Here is a 17,134-nt window from a genome sequence, read left to right as displayed (position 1 = left end):
TTCGTTTGCAGTAATCCCACCTAATCATCGATTAGCATGTTCGACTGCTAATGCCTGGGTGTACATCAGCAGCGGAAGACTTCCTCCATGCTGCAGCCAGGTCTGCCTCAGAGGGCTGTTTAACATGTTGTCCTCCTCATTCAGTCTGACAGAAATTCAGCGACAGATAGATGAAGTCAGGCGGTTTCTGTCTGTAACTTTGAGCATTGCCAACGCTCACACGGTGGAGTTTTACACTCATGACGTGTGGAAACGGTTCGTGGCCGTGCCACCGGAGGAAATCCTGTCAGCTGTTAGCCGCGGTGGTGACCAGCAGAGAGAGCCAGAGTCCAAAGGAAAAGGTGAACAAATTCAGTCTGGCCTTAAATATGGGAAAGTTTTGAGAGTACTCTTGTTGGTAACACTTTACAATAAGATATTTTTAATAAATTGTTCATGAATTATTTAAAATATGGTCATACGACATTAATTACAACAATTTTTTTGGTTGCCAGGTCGCTAAAAGCCCCTTTACCTGCAACGATTGCTCATGATTAGAGATACAATGATTCGTCAATTGATCGATTAACTTATGCAAAGAAAAATCATTATAAGCTATTTTGATAATCAATTAATATTCTTAGTCAACATTTGGTTGTGTCAGCTTCCACAATGAGATGATTTGTTGTCTTTATATGAATGTAAATGAAATATCTTTGGGGGTTGAAAAGTTGGTTGGACAAAACAATTGATTTGTAGACGTCACTTTCGGCTTTTGGAAATTGTGTTGTGTTTCAACTTTATTTGACGTTTTAAAGACCAATCAATTAATTCGTTACTTAAGAACATAACTGGCAGGTTAATTGAATATGAAAATAATCATTAGTTGCAGCCCTACTGTACCTGCTTATTAAATTTTAAACAGATAACCAACATTTGTAAGTGCATTGTTGTGCTAGTGCTAAACACTAGCCAAATATATTTCTCGCAACCCAAAAGCTCTAATTAATTAATCTTTCTTCCTTTCATAGTCAAATATTTTTAATGCGTTGCTTTAAAAATTGTCTAACAAGAAAGAAACATTCTCTACCTCCAGTGGTATCAAGCCAAGTGTATGGGTTTTGGCATTATTCGCCATCTTTTTTGATTTGATCTTATTTTTTTGAGAACACACAGTCAGCAGTTTTCATGGGCACTCATTTTTTGGGAGAAAGTAGTTCCAATGAAAACACATTTACAGTGAGGTCTGTGGATTATCCAGCTGTAACCAGAACATTGTTTCTGGAAAGTGTTGTTGCTCTTCAATCTATAAATGTCATTTTTCAATGCTGAAAGCACAACAAATGAAAATGTATTCACCTTCCTTGTATTGGGTTTTGAACAAAGCCTTTCAGTGGTTTCAAAATTCGAATGGATGTATTACATTTTAATATCTACTTACACATACATAGAAATAAATACAAAGTTCTCCTAGTTAAAGCTAGTTTTGTGCAACTTTACTAATATTTCTTTGCCTGTCTCCCCAAACAGAGCAGTCCAAGACCACATTTGGGTTTTGCAGTGATACAAACCGGCTGGTTGATATCCATGAACTTTTACACGCAGCCAAGGCCCACTCACTTCCAGGCCTTGGAGTCTGCTGGAGCAGGGATGAGCTACTGCAGGCCCTCAGAGAGAACAGGTCTGAGCCTGGAGCTCCACCAGCAGACATGGGTAAAGAACAGTGTAAGAACACAATGTTTCATGTTGAGAATAGGAAACCAGTCAAAGATTGTCCAGCTCACATTATGACCATAACTTGGGTGCTGTCATAGGATTGATGTGGGATTTATTTAAAGGAACAGTACAAGTAAATATGTTATACGTATGTTCTGTCTAACCCAGGTGCTGAGCTGGAGCCAGATGAGTTCATGAACTCTAAGAAATCTCACGAGGTCCAGTCCATGTCTGAGGTGGTGGCTTGTTTGGCCCAACACTGTGGAGTCAAACAGGTAGAGTTAAACATTTTTTTAAGTTGCTATGAATGCCTTAAAGGCTTCTGTGAACGGAGGGAAGTTTTGTTTTTGTATCCTGATTTTCCTGATTTGTCCTTCCATCTTTTCTCTCCCACCCAGGTGATAGACGTGGGCTCGGGGAAAGGCTACCTCAGTTCTTTCCTGTCTCTGCAGTATGGTCTCCGGGTCTATGGCATCGATTCGTCCAGCACCAACACCCATGGAGCCCAGGAGAGGAACAGGAAGCTGAAGAAGTTCTCCAGGGTGTACCAGAAATATACCAAGGCAGAGAGGGCACAGGGAGAGGCAACACATTCACCTCAGGAGGAGCTAGTAGAAATAAAGTCTGGACCGAATGGAGACAGTGATGTCTTGTGTGCTGGGGGAGGAATTGTGAAACAGGAAGAGGAGAAGGTGTCAACTGTGTTATCAGATGTCAGCCCCACAGTTGAAAGGCATTCGGAGGCAAATCCAGAAACAGAGGAGCACTTCCTTAGCGCCCTATCAGTGGATGTGATACAGACTACACCCCCCAGAATTCCTCCCAGCCAGCTGAGCGCTGAGGAGAAGGAGAGGAGGAAAAGGGAGAACCTGGAGAGGAAGGCTCTGAACAGAACTCACAGCGCCAGCGTCGTGTTTTCACCCCTCACATCTTACGTTACTGCGGAAACGGAGCTGCGAGAGCTCATCAGCGAGCTGGAGGTGAGCAGATCCAAAAGTCACACACACAAAAAAAAATGCCAAAAGTAAATGTTGAAAATAGATTTACTGCGTGTGCGGTGGTGGTGCAGATAGGAATCCAGCCGCATAGTAGCGAAGCACGATTCCCACAGCGGCTCCTAAAATTACAAGTCTGTCGCAGTGGGCTGGAGTTTGCATTACTGGGGCGAGTGTGGGATGTAAGTGCGGTGCCAAATGTGCAGGGCGTCATCATCAATAAATTTCACCATCGATCTCCAAACCCCTCCTCCTCCTCTTCTTCTCCTGTTCTCTGCATACTTTCTCCCGACTCCAGGATGCTGTCATGGTCGGCCTGCACACGTGTGGCGACTTGGCTCCCAGCACCCTGAGGATGTTTGTGGCTAAACCGGAGCTGGCTGCAGTCTGCAGCGTGGGCTGCTGCTATCACCTGCTGTCTGAGGAGTTTGACCATGCCCAAAAGGGTACACACACACACACACACAGACAGTAAAACAGTCAGATATGGATTAGTGTGTTTTCTGTCTGTCTCTCTGTGTGTCGTAAAGCCTTGAGTCCTCACACACACGCACACACACACACACACACACACACACACACACACACACAGCACATATGGTTTCTGTTCTACACAGAGATCACAGTCTTTCTTTCTATTTCTATCGCTCTCCTTGTTTTTCACTCACACCTCAGACACCTGCATCGTCCAAGTCATCGCTTTGTTCCAACCTGAAATGAAATCTCATCTTCCCACATTAACACTCATATTCATATTTTATAGTAAACAAGTCAGATGTTCCGCTGAGAGTCTGGAGCCAAGCTTCCCCTCTGGAGATTGAGTTGACTTCAGAAACCCGCTGTTAGAGCCATTAGAGTGGATTTATGGATTGAGAATGGCTGTGTAAGGCCGCTGAAAATGAGATTTTTTTTTTTGACCTTTTAATTTAGAAGAGAATCAATTGGAAGAGACTGAATCTGCATCTAGTGTGTAGTATTTCGTCTTTGCTGTTATTTCAGTTAGCGTTGGCTTCCGCACTGCCGTTCTCTGCTGCCGCCTCAACTTGACGGTTAGCTCAGGTCCCAGAATGCAACGGCTGATATCATCCCCGTTTCATCCCCATTCACTCCACAGTTTATGAGGTATGAAATCGTCTACATGTGTCCGCATGCTGTGGCTGGAGCCTCTGCGCATCTATACGAAGGATCCCTCGCTGAAGTTGATACGGTATCGCGTCATCTCTTGTTAACAGCGTGACCTTTGACTCTCGCGTCATCAGGTCCGACGTAGCTTCAGCCAAGAGCGGAAAAATGATATCACGATGGCTGATTGAAAACACTCCTTTCCATGCTTGTTTCTCAAACTCCAGCTCCGTCTTTTAAGGAAGGGAACAAAGGCATACACACACACACACACACACACACATTTTCTCTCCCCCTGTTGGCCTTACAGTGCAGTCTGGGATGCAGGCCAGCTCCGGTGGTGGCCTGCCTCACCCTAGAAAGGAGCTAAATAGCTGAAAAGTTCAATTATAGAAGGCAGTGATACATTTATATGATCTACTTATTTAGGAATTAAGCAATTCCTTAAATTTCTTGTACATTAGGTTTCCAATCTCCTGCTATTTACTCACAAAGAAAAACAACTTCTCAGAGGTGAGTATATTCTGGCGTCTGAGGTCTGGGAACCAGCGTGTTTTCAAGTGTACGTGTCCACTTGCGCACAAGGACATCAGAAATATTTGTCTTTCTGAATTGCAGTGCATGTACACGGCCACTTCAGATGTCAACTCTGTGGTCAACATGAAGCTAGAGACTATAAACAGCTCTGCGTGCACACTGTAATCCACCCGTCAGACCGAGGGAAGACTTGTCCACTTCAATCGCCTGCCCGATGGCCCGTGCCTGGGCGGAGGGTTAAGCTAACTTGACTGCTAACGTGTTAGCATGTCCAGAGCAGTTTTGCGAGAGCCCGACCGGCCCCAGCTGCACATGTTATTAGTGCTTCTTTTGACCGTATCCCTCTGGATTCACTGCGCCTTGGCCTCAGTCACTGACCCTTTTAGAAGTGACATGAAAAGGATGGCAGGCTGTCAAGTAGTCACACTCAGTACCCTCCCACTGGGAATCTGTCTTTGTGTGTGTGTGTGTGTGTGTGTGTGTGTGTGTGTGTGTGTGTGTGTGTGCAAAGAACTGCTACAGTAAGAAATATGTGATTGATGTTGGTGTTTTCAGCAGCAATCAGAGGTCAGCAGTTCTGACTTTTTAAGGCAAAATATTTAAGAGGGAGGTTGTTTTTTCTCAATTCTTCTGCTCAGAGTTTAATATATTTATTTCCTTTATTGCTGAGATTTAGACAAGAAGAGTGATACCAGTTTCCTGTTTGTGCACTCAATATGAAGCTATAGCCAGGAGATTGTTAGCTTAGATTAGAATAACAACTGGGAACAGGGGGAAACAGATGCTATAAACTTGTTTGTCTGAACCATATAAAAGCCAATAACAATGATTGATATTGCTAAGCTAGCTAGGAATCCACTGCGAACAGGCAAAAGAGATTCTGGACAATTTCTGTCCTTATGCTGAGCTAACAGCTAACTGGCTGTAGTTTCAGATTTAATGGACAGATGCGAGAGTGGTGTTGATCTTCTCATCCAACTCTAGGCGAAAAAGCAAACAAGCGTATTTCCTATAATGTCAAACAATCCTTCTGACGCTGAACACACCAACAACCAGTAAATTATTTAGTCATTCCAGTCACGTCAGTCAAGTTTAGAAGATGAAGATGAACAGATGGAATTTTTTATCAGTGTCTTTATAAATCAAAGTAACTTCAACATTCCCCAGTAAATATTTAAAATTTATATCCACTGACTGCAGCTGTGTGAAAAGAGAAAGAAAGGATTACTCAACCAAACTGATACATCACTGCGCTCCTATTATCTGTGTGCGTTTCCTCGCAGAGTGTTTACACGGCGTGTGTGGTTTCCCTCTGAGTCAATACCTCCGCGACCAATCCTGGTTCTGCGGCAGAAACGCCAGGATGTCTGCGTGTTTGGTAAGTTTGGGTGACACCACAAAAAAACAAAAAAAAAAAAAAAAAACCTGCACAGCAGCATCTTTCTGACATAAACATGTGGTGTTTAGACTGCAGTGGCCTTTTTTTTTTTTTTTTTTGCAACTTCAGCGACAGCTCAGTTTTTACTCATCTTTAACGCTTTACTGTTCTTCTAACAAAAACAGGCGCTGGAGAGAGTCTCACTCGGCCAGGGGGTAAGTAGGGGGCCTGCAGACTCACTGTAATCACTATAATAAACCAATAGTCATCATTGCACAAGAATGGTAGTTAAACGTTTTTCTCTACACTGTCATTACTTCGCGCCCATCAAAACAAATCCATCAAATTCCTTCAAACCACAAACATGGGTGTTCACAATCACCCCAGACTGTTTTATCTTCACCGTAGATCTCCTGCATGCATTCAAACAATCAGCTCGTTAATTCTGCTTTTGTTTTTAGTCCGTGATTGACTCACAGTGTATTTATTTGAAATGTAGAACGCAGAGCTCCAGGCCAAAGCCGATACACGATACCAGCAGCCATTAATATGGAATGTTTATAAATATTAATGCAATCACGGAAAGATTGATTACTTTTTTGGAACTGGCGTCTGAATCCAAAAACAGGCTTGATTGCCTGCTTGCGTTGCATCAGGCTTGGAAAGTGTCAGAAATATTCATCAAGCGTTCGTACACATGCTGGAAGAGCCACAAAGGAATAGCAAAGATTTCATGTGAAAGATGCAATAACTTGCATTATGCTGAATCAAGTTATCTTTGACCTTTTCTATAGATTCAGATGGAGTCTCTGTTCTATCGCGCAGTCCTTCATGTTATTCTGAGGGACCACTACAGCTCCTATAAAAGGTAATATGCAGGCATTAACATCTGGAATTACTCCACTCTGAGAAATTACAGCCCACATTCAATTATTCATGACATTTAGCTCCATCATTGTGTGTTTCAAAATGTGAATTACACGGTATGTCACAGTTCCACACACAGTAACAAGTGTCTTCTGTGGGAATGAGGTAGAACAGAACAGTAGGAATCTAAAGGGTGAAATCTCACTCACTGTTTGTTTCTCTTTGTTCTGAACCAGAACGGAAATGTTTTTGTTCCTGGTTTATTTGGGTTACAAATGAACCAAGACCTGCAACAAAAGTCATATGCATTATAGGCTTGAGAGCTGAAATGAGTTCTTGTACAGAAAATTAATTGACGAGAATTGTGATAATCAGTCATTTAAGTCAAGACTAGCGCTAACAGGGTCACTGCTAGCACTGTCGCAGCTTTTCACAGATTTATCATGCGCACCGTTATGGCGTGTTAGCATGCTAACAACCAGAGTATTGAACAAACTGAAAATTTTATCCGAGGGTGATGGTGGAAGATAAAAGCTGAAGGGATCAATATTATTACCATTCATCTTCTGGGGAACGTTTGATTGATGTCAATCCATCCAATAGTTGTCGAGACATTTCACTCAAAACACCAAATGTTATCTTCATGCTGGCGCTAGGGGAAAGGGCAGGGGATCACGAAAGTTAGTAGGATTCATCCTCTGGAGACCATGAATGTCTGCACAAAATGTCATGGCAATCCATCCAGCAGTCGCTGAGATATTTCTGTCTGTGGACCGACAGACGGACACAGCCATTCCTAGAGCAAGAAAAAGAAATGCTGGTTTTAGCTTCTCAAATGTGGCCATTTTTTGTATGATTCTAAATTGAATATTGATCTTGAATATCTTTGGGTTATGGCTGTTGGACACCAAAAAAAACCATGCAAGTTGAAGTTGTTACGTTGGGCTTTGGCAAATTCTGTTGAACATTTATCACTGGTATTTCATCTGGTATTTTATAGACAAAACTTAAAAAAAAAAAAAAAATCAATACATACGTTCATAATGAAGATAATCAGTAGTTGCAGGCAGCACTACTGGACTTGTCTTTGCTTTTATATAACTGAACATTTTCTTCTTGTGCAGTACAAGTAAAAAACCAAAGGAAAGGGCGGAATACAGTCAGACTGCAGTTTGGCCTTGGTTCACTTGCTATGTGATGCTTTCCAAACATGAGCAACTGCTGGCTCTCAAAACTTTAAACCTGCTGCTTTTACACCCATAAAACCTTCACTTCTGGGGTCGTTTGTTATTTTGCATTTCTAATGACTGAGGACTTTCAGGCTCTTTGGCGGAGGATGGTCATCGCTCTCATCATCCGGACAAACGAAAGAAAGAAATGCTACAGATTTCAATTAGCCCTTATCAGATGTGCTCGGTGCAGATACGAGGTCACAGAGCACCGCTGGTCGCTGCTCTGTGACCTTCAGTTTAATGGCTAACATCAGATCAGGATCGAATATTCATTAGTTTCCTCCAAGCAGCACCTATTCATCACCGTTTAGTCCTTTACAAGTGTTTAATGGTTTGGTTCTGGTTGCTAAGGCTTGATTTAAAACAAAAAACAAAACAAAAACAGGCGACACGCATGAGACTAAAAGAGCGAATGTTGTTTATCTCATCAGGCAGAAATGAGACGTTCAAGGACTGAGAAATTATATATATATGTACGTGTGTTTGCTCCACAGTGAGAAGCGAGTTGGGAACGTGTACTCCAAGGCTAAATCGTTTGTGGACTACGTTCGTCGAGCTCTACGCAGGCTGGAGCTGGATGAATCAAAGGTCAGGGCCAGTCGTCTTACAACACCTTCCAGAAACAAACTGTGGGAAGTGCTCTGAAAAATGCTCATTATCTTTGTCCGATGAGAGGGAACATGTTTCCTCCCTAGTGTTTATTTAGAAAATCTCCAAATTCATGTCAGGTTGATAAATGAAACAGGTGCTCGGTACTCGCTCCCAGGATGTTTCCAGACACTCCTCTTCACACCAACCGCCCTCCTTTTCAACAAGGATGACACCTTTCCTTTTTTTTTTTTTTTTTTTCCTCAGCTCTCCGACGACGACATCCAGGGTTACCGTGACGCATACGGAACACGAATGGGTGAGATGCGCGCCTTCAACATGGTGAGTTCTTTCTTTATCTTCTCACAAATGAAAGAAGACTTTAAATCCTTAATCCTATATTTAACATATCGTTACACCACAACAACCTGTTTCAACTCTGCTTTGTGTAAAACATTTTCGACCCTGTAAAATGAGATGTATAATGCCAATAAATTGCAGACCATTAAGTGAGGTCATTGCAGTCTGCGGGGGGAAAGAAACGCAGGAATGGCTGTACAGAGAGGAAGAAAAGCAGCCTCTGGTTTCAGCTCTGGCCGCTAATTGTGGTGTCAACCAACAGACCAATTTTCCTTCAAGACATAAAACAGTGGAATGGTTTTTTGGGGCTTGCTCGCCAGTCACTGAGAAGACACTAGTCATGGTGGGTTTTTTGGTATGTAGTCTTAGTACTGGGAGAAAGCTGAAAGGAACAACTTACAGGAAAAGTGCCGTTTTGTACCAGGTCGGTTGTTACTGTGAAAAAAACATTGATACGAATGAATATTTATTTCGTTTAGACAAATAAATCTTTCCTGTTTGTTAGTTGAAGGTGACCCTGGCCCCCTGTATCGAAGGTCTGATTCTCCTGGACCGCCTGTGCTATCTGAAAGAACAGGTAAAATCATTTAATCGGGGCGTTACACACCAAATGGGTACAAACTTAATAGATATAAATCCAGGATGAGACTGAGGGCGTGGAGGGAGTTAAACTGCCAGGGGAAAAAAACAAATGTGTTTATACGGATCACTGAGTTGTTATGTTGTGGCCGTGTCTATGTGGGAAGTTTATGGAACGTCTGACATTAAACATCGGTGGTGGCATAAACTGATATATGGGTCCGCAGCCAAATGGTGCTGTTTGCATGTGGATGATAGAAACTTGGCAAGTTTTAAATAGGAAAACACAGTTATCATCTAAAACTGACTTGCAATTATAAATCGAAACTTTTTTTTTTTTTTTATTAAAAATATCGAAAAAAGTAAAAAGGAGGTGAACTGCTTCTAGTTTTTGTCTTTTTGTTCGTTATTTATATGAGGGAAATATTTATGAGAAAAAAATGAAAGGTATTTTTTCTGCTTTAAAAAAACTAACTATGAAAAGTTAGTGGAAATAAATAATCAATCATCAATATTTTGATAAACACAGTCTTATCACAAGGTTGATTTAGACGTTGTTGTGGAGCTTTTGATCATATCATATATGATCTTCATCATCTCATCACATCACACATATTGGCCTAAAGATTTTTTCAGGTTTATTTCATAAAAGTGTGTAAACTGACTTAAAATGAAATAAAATCTACCCTGCACGTGGAATAATAAAAAATAGAATTAAAGCTATTGTTGTGTTCTACTTATTTCAGTGAAACTAAAATATAGGGTACTAGTTTTAGTTATTATTGTATTATGTGTAAAGGAAAAATATGAATGAACATGGAAAAACAAAAAAGGGAAAGTTTGTTTTGTCTACTTCCACTAAAATGTAGTAACTGAGCAATTAGTGGAAATGCATTGAAGTAATGTGATTTTTGTTTGTTTGAACATCTTTTGGAAATAAATAAAATACATATTCCAAACTTTCATCATTGCTTAAAAAGATACTTTGACTGTAATGGAAAAAATGAAACTCTCAACCCCACTCCGAAAATGAGTCGGCGCTCGCTTCACTGTTTTCAGTGAAGCGACTCATGCTGTCAGAACTCCGTCACCCAGCAGCCATATGGCACACAGGGCTCACTTACTCTCCTCTGTCGGCTGGACTCGTCTCCGTGATTTGCTTGGACAGATTTTTGTTTGGGATTTGAAGTCTCGCATCCCAGATGATGAAAGCGAACATGTGTAAATCTCAGCTGAAATCAGGAAACCTTGTTTTGATTCAAATCATTGACAATAATATAGGTGTCGGCTAAATTGAAGCCAGCTCGCAGTTTAACGTCTTCTGCCTCTGCAGCCAAGCACAACATGCTAATTTTTTGGTCTGAGTCACTGTGATGAGATACGTACGCGCCGGTGGCTTTGAAGTTCTGATTACATGTGAGATTGTGTGTCAGATGGACTTCCTTAATAGGGTCGTGCAATCAGAGTACACACAACGTCGAGAGCGCTGGTCGTCTTTGAGAGATCTCCCTCGAGGAGGAAAAAGAGGAGGTGGTTGATGCATGTGAATGTGATCCATGTGATGATAAGTGTGCTGACCGATATAAGTGCACATACACACACACACACACACATACACACACACACATCCGGTTGTTTAAGTTCAAAACTGCAAAACTTATGACATTCCCATCAGCCTCAGCTGTACTTTGACATGTAATTTTGAGTCAGATATCTGTTCTGACGGCGGCGATATCTCCCACTTGGTGAAAAGAAATGGCATCTAAATACAGTTTGATATTAACACTAATACAATTGAATTGATTTACATGCAACTATACACTGTTTGGTTCTGTTTTCACTTGTTAAAGACCCCCTCCAAAGCAAAAGTATAGAACATAATCTATTTAAATGGTGTGACGACAAGGCGAGCAGTGGGGTAACCATCGTGGAATAATGCAGAATAACAGTGTTTCCTATTCTTCCCATCATGAGGCCGTACAGAGCCGGTAGCGCGGCTGTAGATCTTCAACTAAGCATCACGCCATCAAGGAAGACAAACTTGTTTTACGCATGAACGGGAGTCCACCTGACTCAATATTTGTACAGATGTTTCTTCTCCGGGGGATTCAATAGAGAAATCTGTTTTAGCAAGAACATCATACAGCAAAGGATGCCAAAGGGTCACAAAGCCAAACTGGGAGGAGAAGCAAGATTTTTTATTTTATTTATTTTTTTATGTGCATGTGTTTTTTATTCAGTTCTATTGTGTCTCTTTGTTTTATGGGTGTGTGTCTCCGTGTGTCTCCGTGTGTCTCTGCAGGACGACGTCTCTCTCTCTGCACTGGTGCAACTCTTTGATCCTCTGCTGTCGCCGAGATGCTACGCTGTCGTCGGACTGAAGAGGTACGGGAACAGAGTTACAAGCTGATGAACTTATACATGCGCTCACTGTGGAGGTGATGATGACACACGATCAGAAGTTATACTTTAAACGTGGTTGTATTATGTTTGTATTATTTCCTGCTTGTTTTAATCATATGTATGATTTCATCTAAATTGTGTAATTTATTTCTGCGGTCTCTGTATCACTTTCACTAACATCTTGCTTTGTTTTATGTGATTTTGGTGGAAAACAAATCTGAAATGTGTTTGGGTGCTCAGTCCTTGACCTTGTGGTCTGCTCGGAGGACGACTCATGAAAACACATGGTTCACACACCTGGAAAAATTGTCCGCTGCGTTTGATTGAATTATATCCATCTCAGCCTTTTGTCTTTGTGTTTGAGCGACTCTTGAGAAAACACTTGTTTTTAAGGACCATCCAGGGATGCTGAGGCATTGTGGGATCACCCCTGTTGACAGGTCTGGAAACCCCATTGCTCCCAGGCTCCCACGCCAGAGGCAGTTGGGGGGGCGGATGGGGGTGTGGGGGGCTTGGGGGACAAGGCAAGAAACGCCCTTGATCCCCCTTTTTAATCTTGACTTCTGCTCTGCTCTCTCTTCGGTCATTTAATAAATCATGCTCTTTTTATATGTTTGAAAACAAATGTTAGAGTTTTGAGTTCACACATTAGTCTTATCGTTGTGGGAATTACACTCAAACCGATAGAAAGCAGACACCAGAGGTGGTGAATGCAGCATTTCTTGGACCAATATTGTTAAATTGTGTTTCATAAGTTTGTTTTTTAACTGCATTTAAAAGTGAAAATATACTTTTTGAAATTCTATAAGTGACTTTATTTAAAAAAAAAAGAAGAAAAAAAACAAAACCTACAGATACTTGGGCAGAGATATATAGTTCAGCTCTGTTTAACATTTTTGTGACTGGAAATTCACTGAGTCAGGGATACTTCTGCAGTTACTGGGGGGAGGGGGGGGGGTGTAGAAAGATAAGGTTATTTAAAAAAAAAAATAAAAAAAATAAAAAAATGAAATTGTTAGCCAAAAGCAGCCAAACAGATAAAAAGTTGAAGTTGAAATAGAAAAGCCAGCTAAAGTAGGAGATAAATTATAGCCAACAGAAATGAATAATGGATGACTAGACATAGCTGGCTAAAACTTAAAGATTAATGTCTGAAATAGTTTATTTAAAGTAATGGATGAATGTCTAACTAGCTAGAAGTAATGGATAAATGGTTGAAATAATGAACCAAAAGTAAACTGCTGAAATAGCTTTTATATTTTCCGATATCAACTTTTAAATAATATTCAGTTTAAAATCTGTTCAAGTGAACATTTAGAACATGATGAGGCGTGATGGCGGCAATCTGGCTGCGTTGATGTGCCTGATAAAAAAAACGGTTGGGTTCTCTCTTTCATAATGAGCATGAATTCTGTCATGTTGTGAAGTATGTGTCCAAATGTACCTGCCACTGAGTCGGTAATAGTCACTGCAGCTGTGCGTGTGAACAGTTCTGATTAGAGCTCTGCAGGAACAAACACGCTACAATATTATGAGACTGTGTTGGAACTAAAAATGAAACAGAGGGAATATGTTACACTGGTGCAAGGCGCTTCCTGCTATCTCCTCTTCTACCGTTTCTATTTGTTACTGCAGCAGCTTGCACATCTGTAGGCCATCCATAGAGCTGTCAACGTCAACTTGGTGAAACCGTGTCCCGGGGCTTTATTTTTATCCCGCTAAAGACAGATGGTGACGCTCTCTGCTGTGTCTGGACCCTGTTTGGATCCGGCACCGTGTTTTGCGCTGACATCTTACTGCAGTGGCCAAACCGGACTGACACGAATGCAACCGGTTCAAGATGCGACTGAAGCTTGTGTTGGGGGATATAAATGTTACTGGGTTTTGTTGTGGCTGAGTGAGTCACATCCCGCCGACCCGTCCTGTTCTTGATGCCTGCACGCATGTTTTGCGTGCATGTATGTGTATATAAACACACACCCTGGCACGGTGTCTTTCATGTGCCCACATGAAGAAGGACAAGGGAAAATTACATGATAAAAGGCCTGCTTTCAGCACACGCAAACAAACACGCAAACTCAGACTCGCACTCAGGAAAGAAATCAGCAAAAAGCAATCCAAGCAATGCAGTAGGTAAACTACAGTTTCCTGACTTTGCACTTAACAGATGGCAGGAAAAAGGTTTTGCAGGATGTGATGAATGCTGGGAGACAGAAATAGTCTGTGTGGGGAATAATGCAAGGCATTCCCACCTCAGATGACTTTTCATTGCAAGGTAGGAATGAGACGCAGCGGAGGGGAAGCGAGGGGAGTGCGTCAAACGCTCGGGCCCCATAGCTGTGATCACTGTTTCTCACGGTGGTGTTTGGACATCAGACAAGTTCCTGCTTACCCTCCTAAATGTGAAAAATCATCTCAGCTTCACAAACAGGAAGAGGTGGGGGGGGGGGTACATTTAAACTTCATCCAATAACGTCTACGTAATGAGTTCACTGCTGGTGAATGTGATGTGTTGGACTGAAAGAATGGCCTTTCATGTGAATGGGGAAACTGGCTCTCAATGACCCCCTCCGACATAATCAAAGGGTAAAATTTGGAAGGGAAGTGGCAGGCTTTCTCCAGCGTCAATGAGGTTGAACAGCTTGAAAATGAGGGAGAGGAGCAGGAGAAAGACACGGGCTGGTTTAAGTGATCATTTGTTGAATGTCAGGAAGCAGGGAGGTGAAAAAGCCTTTTAAAGGTCTGTTATAGCGTCACATTCACACACACTCTACAAACAAACCTTTACCTCTACCTCCATCCTAATGTCTTCCATCTGAGCATAATCATCATGTTGTCCCAAGCACAAAGTCGAATGTTTTTTTGGGGGGGGGTAAGGAGGGGTGGGCAGACCGCCATCAGAGAGAAGGGCGCCCTGGCTGCTGCCATCATGCCCATGAACAGTCTGCCATTTCTCTGCCAGATCCCCTGCTTGTGAGAAAGAGGGGATCTGGCTGGACGTCACGTCACGTTGAGCACACACTGCTTGTTTTAGATTAAAAAAAATAATAATAAAAAATCACTCTTATCACCTCGAGTCACCGCAGATTTACTCTCTGAAGTGGGACGTGGACAAAAATGCCTTTTTTACATCTGTCAGAGTGGGAGGTGTAAACAGCTACGTCAAGTCACTTGCAGAAAAATATGTGAGTCTGAGCCTCAAGCAGTGTCACCCTGTGGGGGAAGCGCTCGACTGAGAATGGACAACCGCTGCTTTCAATGCGAAACATCATCATGTATTTTGAAGAACAAGGCTTGTCCCTCTGATTCATATTTTCCATTAATCTTGCCCATTCTCTGTAATGTTATCCAGATTAATATCAAATCTAAAACATCTGACAAGTCATAGGAAACAGCCAGAGTAAACTAGAAACATTGTTATGTGTGGCTCATAGAAAGTACAACTCCAACTTCTAACGCTATCAGAAAATGAATGTAATGCTTTATTTCTCTTTATTTCTGTGTCATTCAAGCACCGAACTTGCTTTGTGTTGCTCATTAAACTGACATGGTGCGACAGATAGCTAAATCTGATAACCTGTTGGAAGAGTATAAATCCAGAGTCTGTAGATTATCTTCAGTGAGCTGTGATTTAAGGGTCATTAAGACTCATACAGTCCAAACATACTGTAAGGCACATTTCCTGTCACAGCATGATGGTACAAACTGAGTTTAATGGATGTGACGGAGGGAAACTGAAATGGAACATCACTCAGATTGTGAATTTATATGAATCTTGGTGTAGAATAAGCCTCACTGGGTTCCTTGGTGTAAGAAAATGCTTTTAATTGTATAAACTGGATTTATTTCATTGTTGGTTCTAAATGAGGAAGCATATAGTTTCAGTATAAAAGCCTCTGAGGTAATTTAACCAGTCAAGTTTAGTATCTCTCTGCATTTATTGCCTCCTCTACAGGGGAAACTTCAGACACATCAAATTTATTATACATAGTGTCATGAGCTGCTGCACTTTATGCATCCAGGTGTTTTAATTCGTATCTTACATTGTGTTTTATTTCATCTCTTTTTGGTTTGATTTAATTTTCACAGCTTGTTCTGTTTTCTTCTCTCAAACAGTTCAATCCACTGACCCTTTTAACCGCCATTCACACCACTTGACAGTTCATCGTTAGTGTGGTTGAACAATGAATGTAAAATAACAAACACTCATTATCTTATCCATCTTAGTAGAGCGCCAAACCCAAATCTCTTTCCACACAGATTTATATTTCTGATCTTCCTGGGCAGAATCAGGAGGTGACACCCATGCGGATGTTCCATAAAACCAGGGTGGATTTGATTTGGCTCCTGACTTTAGGTTGTTGAGCTTCAGTGTTGATATTAATACCATCAGTGAGCTATTTATGTGAATGCAGTACCCAGGGCCTGGTCCTTCCAGCTGTGATTATCTGTTTCCTGTGTGATGTTTATCTGCTGGGGTGAAGAGGCAGTGTTTCCGGAGTAAATAGCACGAGGAAATTACCATTACTCGCTTGGTATGGTTTAAAAGGCAGAGGAAATCTCTTAATATGAGTTAATGGAAATATACTTTGTCATTAAAGGTAGTCCTGTTGGTCAGTTCTGCCTCTTGTGCTGAGAAGAGATTGGACACATTTCAAGTAAAATACACAAGCATTAGCTTTGTCAATGGGAAAAACAAAATGTGGTTTATATGAGAAAACCCATGTGCTTTCAATTACAAGCTCTGTAAATGATTGTCACTTCCTAAAACAGAAGAAACCAAACAGGAAATGACAAAAGAAAAATACATTCATCCAATATGACAAATATTTAGACTTTATTTTTGAAACATGTCGATAAAAAAGGGGCAAACAGTGCACGCAGGCCTGCTGATTTCTCCACATCTCGCCAAAGCCCTCGCCTTCCCCTTTATGTGCAATTTAAACTTGCATCTAAAACCGAAAACTAAGGATGTTTTTATTTGGGACCGCTACCTGTTTACACCTAAAGAGCAAGCAGCAGATTCATTACGCCGCTCCATGGTGGGGACGCAGCAGGTAATCAGTCAGAGGGAGTAAACACTTCTTCTCTTGTAATGTGTTTGTTTTGCCCTGGGCCTGTTTATACTACGGGAATATTTGTCCTGCTTTTCCTGAGCTAATCCCTTAATCACTTGCGCTGTTCTGCTGCAAGACAGAGCACCCCTTGTCCCCGCGGGGCAGAGCCAGGGCACGGTGTTCATCTTGTGGGCTGAGTATGCGTTTGTTTGGGTACATGTTGTGATCATTTTGGTGTCATAATCTAACAAAAGCAACAACGAGGCGGCCACGTTTTAAGGTCATCTTACAGATAAATTGTCAAGAGAGTTTCTCCTTACA

General features: G+C 41.6%; 1 protein-coding gene across 3 annotated transcripts; it reads left to right on the top strand.

Annotated features, from left to right (window-relative positions):
* The first annotated feature begins 74 nt into the window (after positions 1 to 74).
* mettl25 (methyltransferase like 25) lies at positions 75 to 12,381 on the top strand. 3 transcript variants are annotated; one of them, XM_056368129.1, is made up of 12 exons: positions 75 to 341; positions 1,510 to 1,692; positions 1,864 to 1,970; positions 2,094 to 2,675; positions 2,989 to 3,136; positions 5,633 to 5,727; positions 5,913 to 5,942; positions 6,522 to 6,595; positions 8,321 to 8,414; positions 8,682 to 8,756; positions 9,280 to 9,351; positions 11,656 to 12,381. In XM_056368129.1, the coding sequence occupies exons 1-12, from the start codon at positions 125 to 127 to the stop codon at positions 11,761 to 11,763; spliced, it is 1,785 nt and encodes a 594-aa protein (XP_056224104.1). In that variant the 5' UTR covers positions 75 to 124; the 3' UTR covers positions 11,764 to 12,381. The 3 variants fall into 3 exon arrangements, with proteins under 3 accessions (XP_056224104.1, XP_056224103.1, XP_056224105.1); XM_056368128.1 differs by having other exon boundaries at positions 1,510 to 1,704; XM_056368130.1 differs by lacking the exon at positions 9,280 to 9,351 and having other exon boundaries at positions 1,510 to 1,704.
* The last annotated feature ends 4,753 nt before the right edge of the window (positions 12,382 to 17,134 follow it).

Source organism: Seriola aureovittata, chromosome 22, assembly GCF_021018895.1.
Source record: "Seriola aureovittata isolate HTS-2021-v1 ecotype China chromosome 22, ASM2101889v1, whole genome shotgun sequence".
Taxonomy (NCBI): domain Eukaryota; kingdom Metazoa; phylum Chordata; class Actinopteri; order Carangiformes; family Carangidae; genus Seriola; species Seriola aureovittata.
Note: the sequence above shows the minus strand (reverse complement) of the source record. Positions and strands in the feature narration are given on the sequence as shown.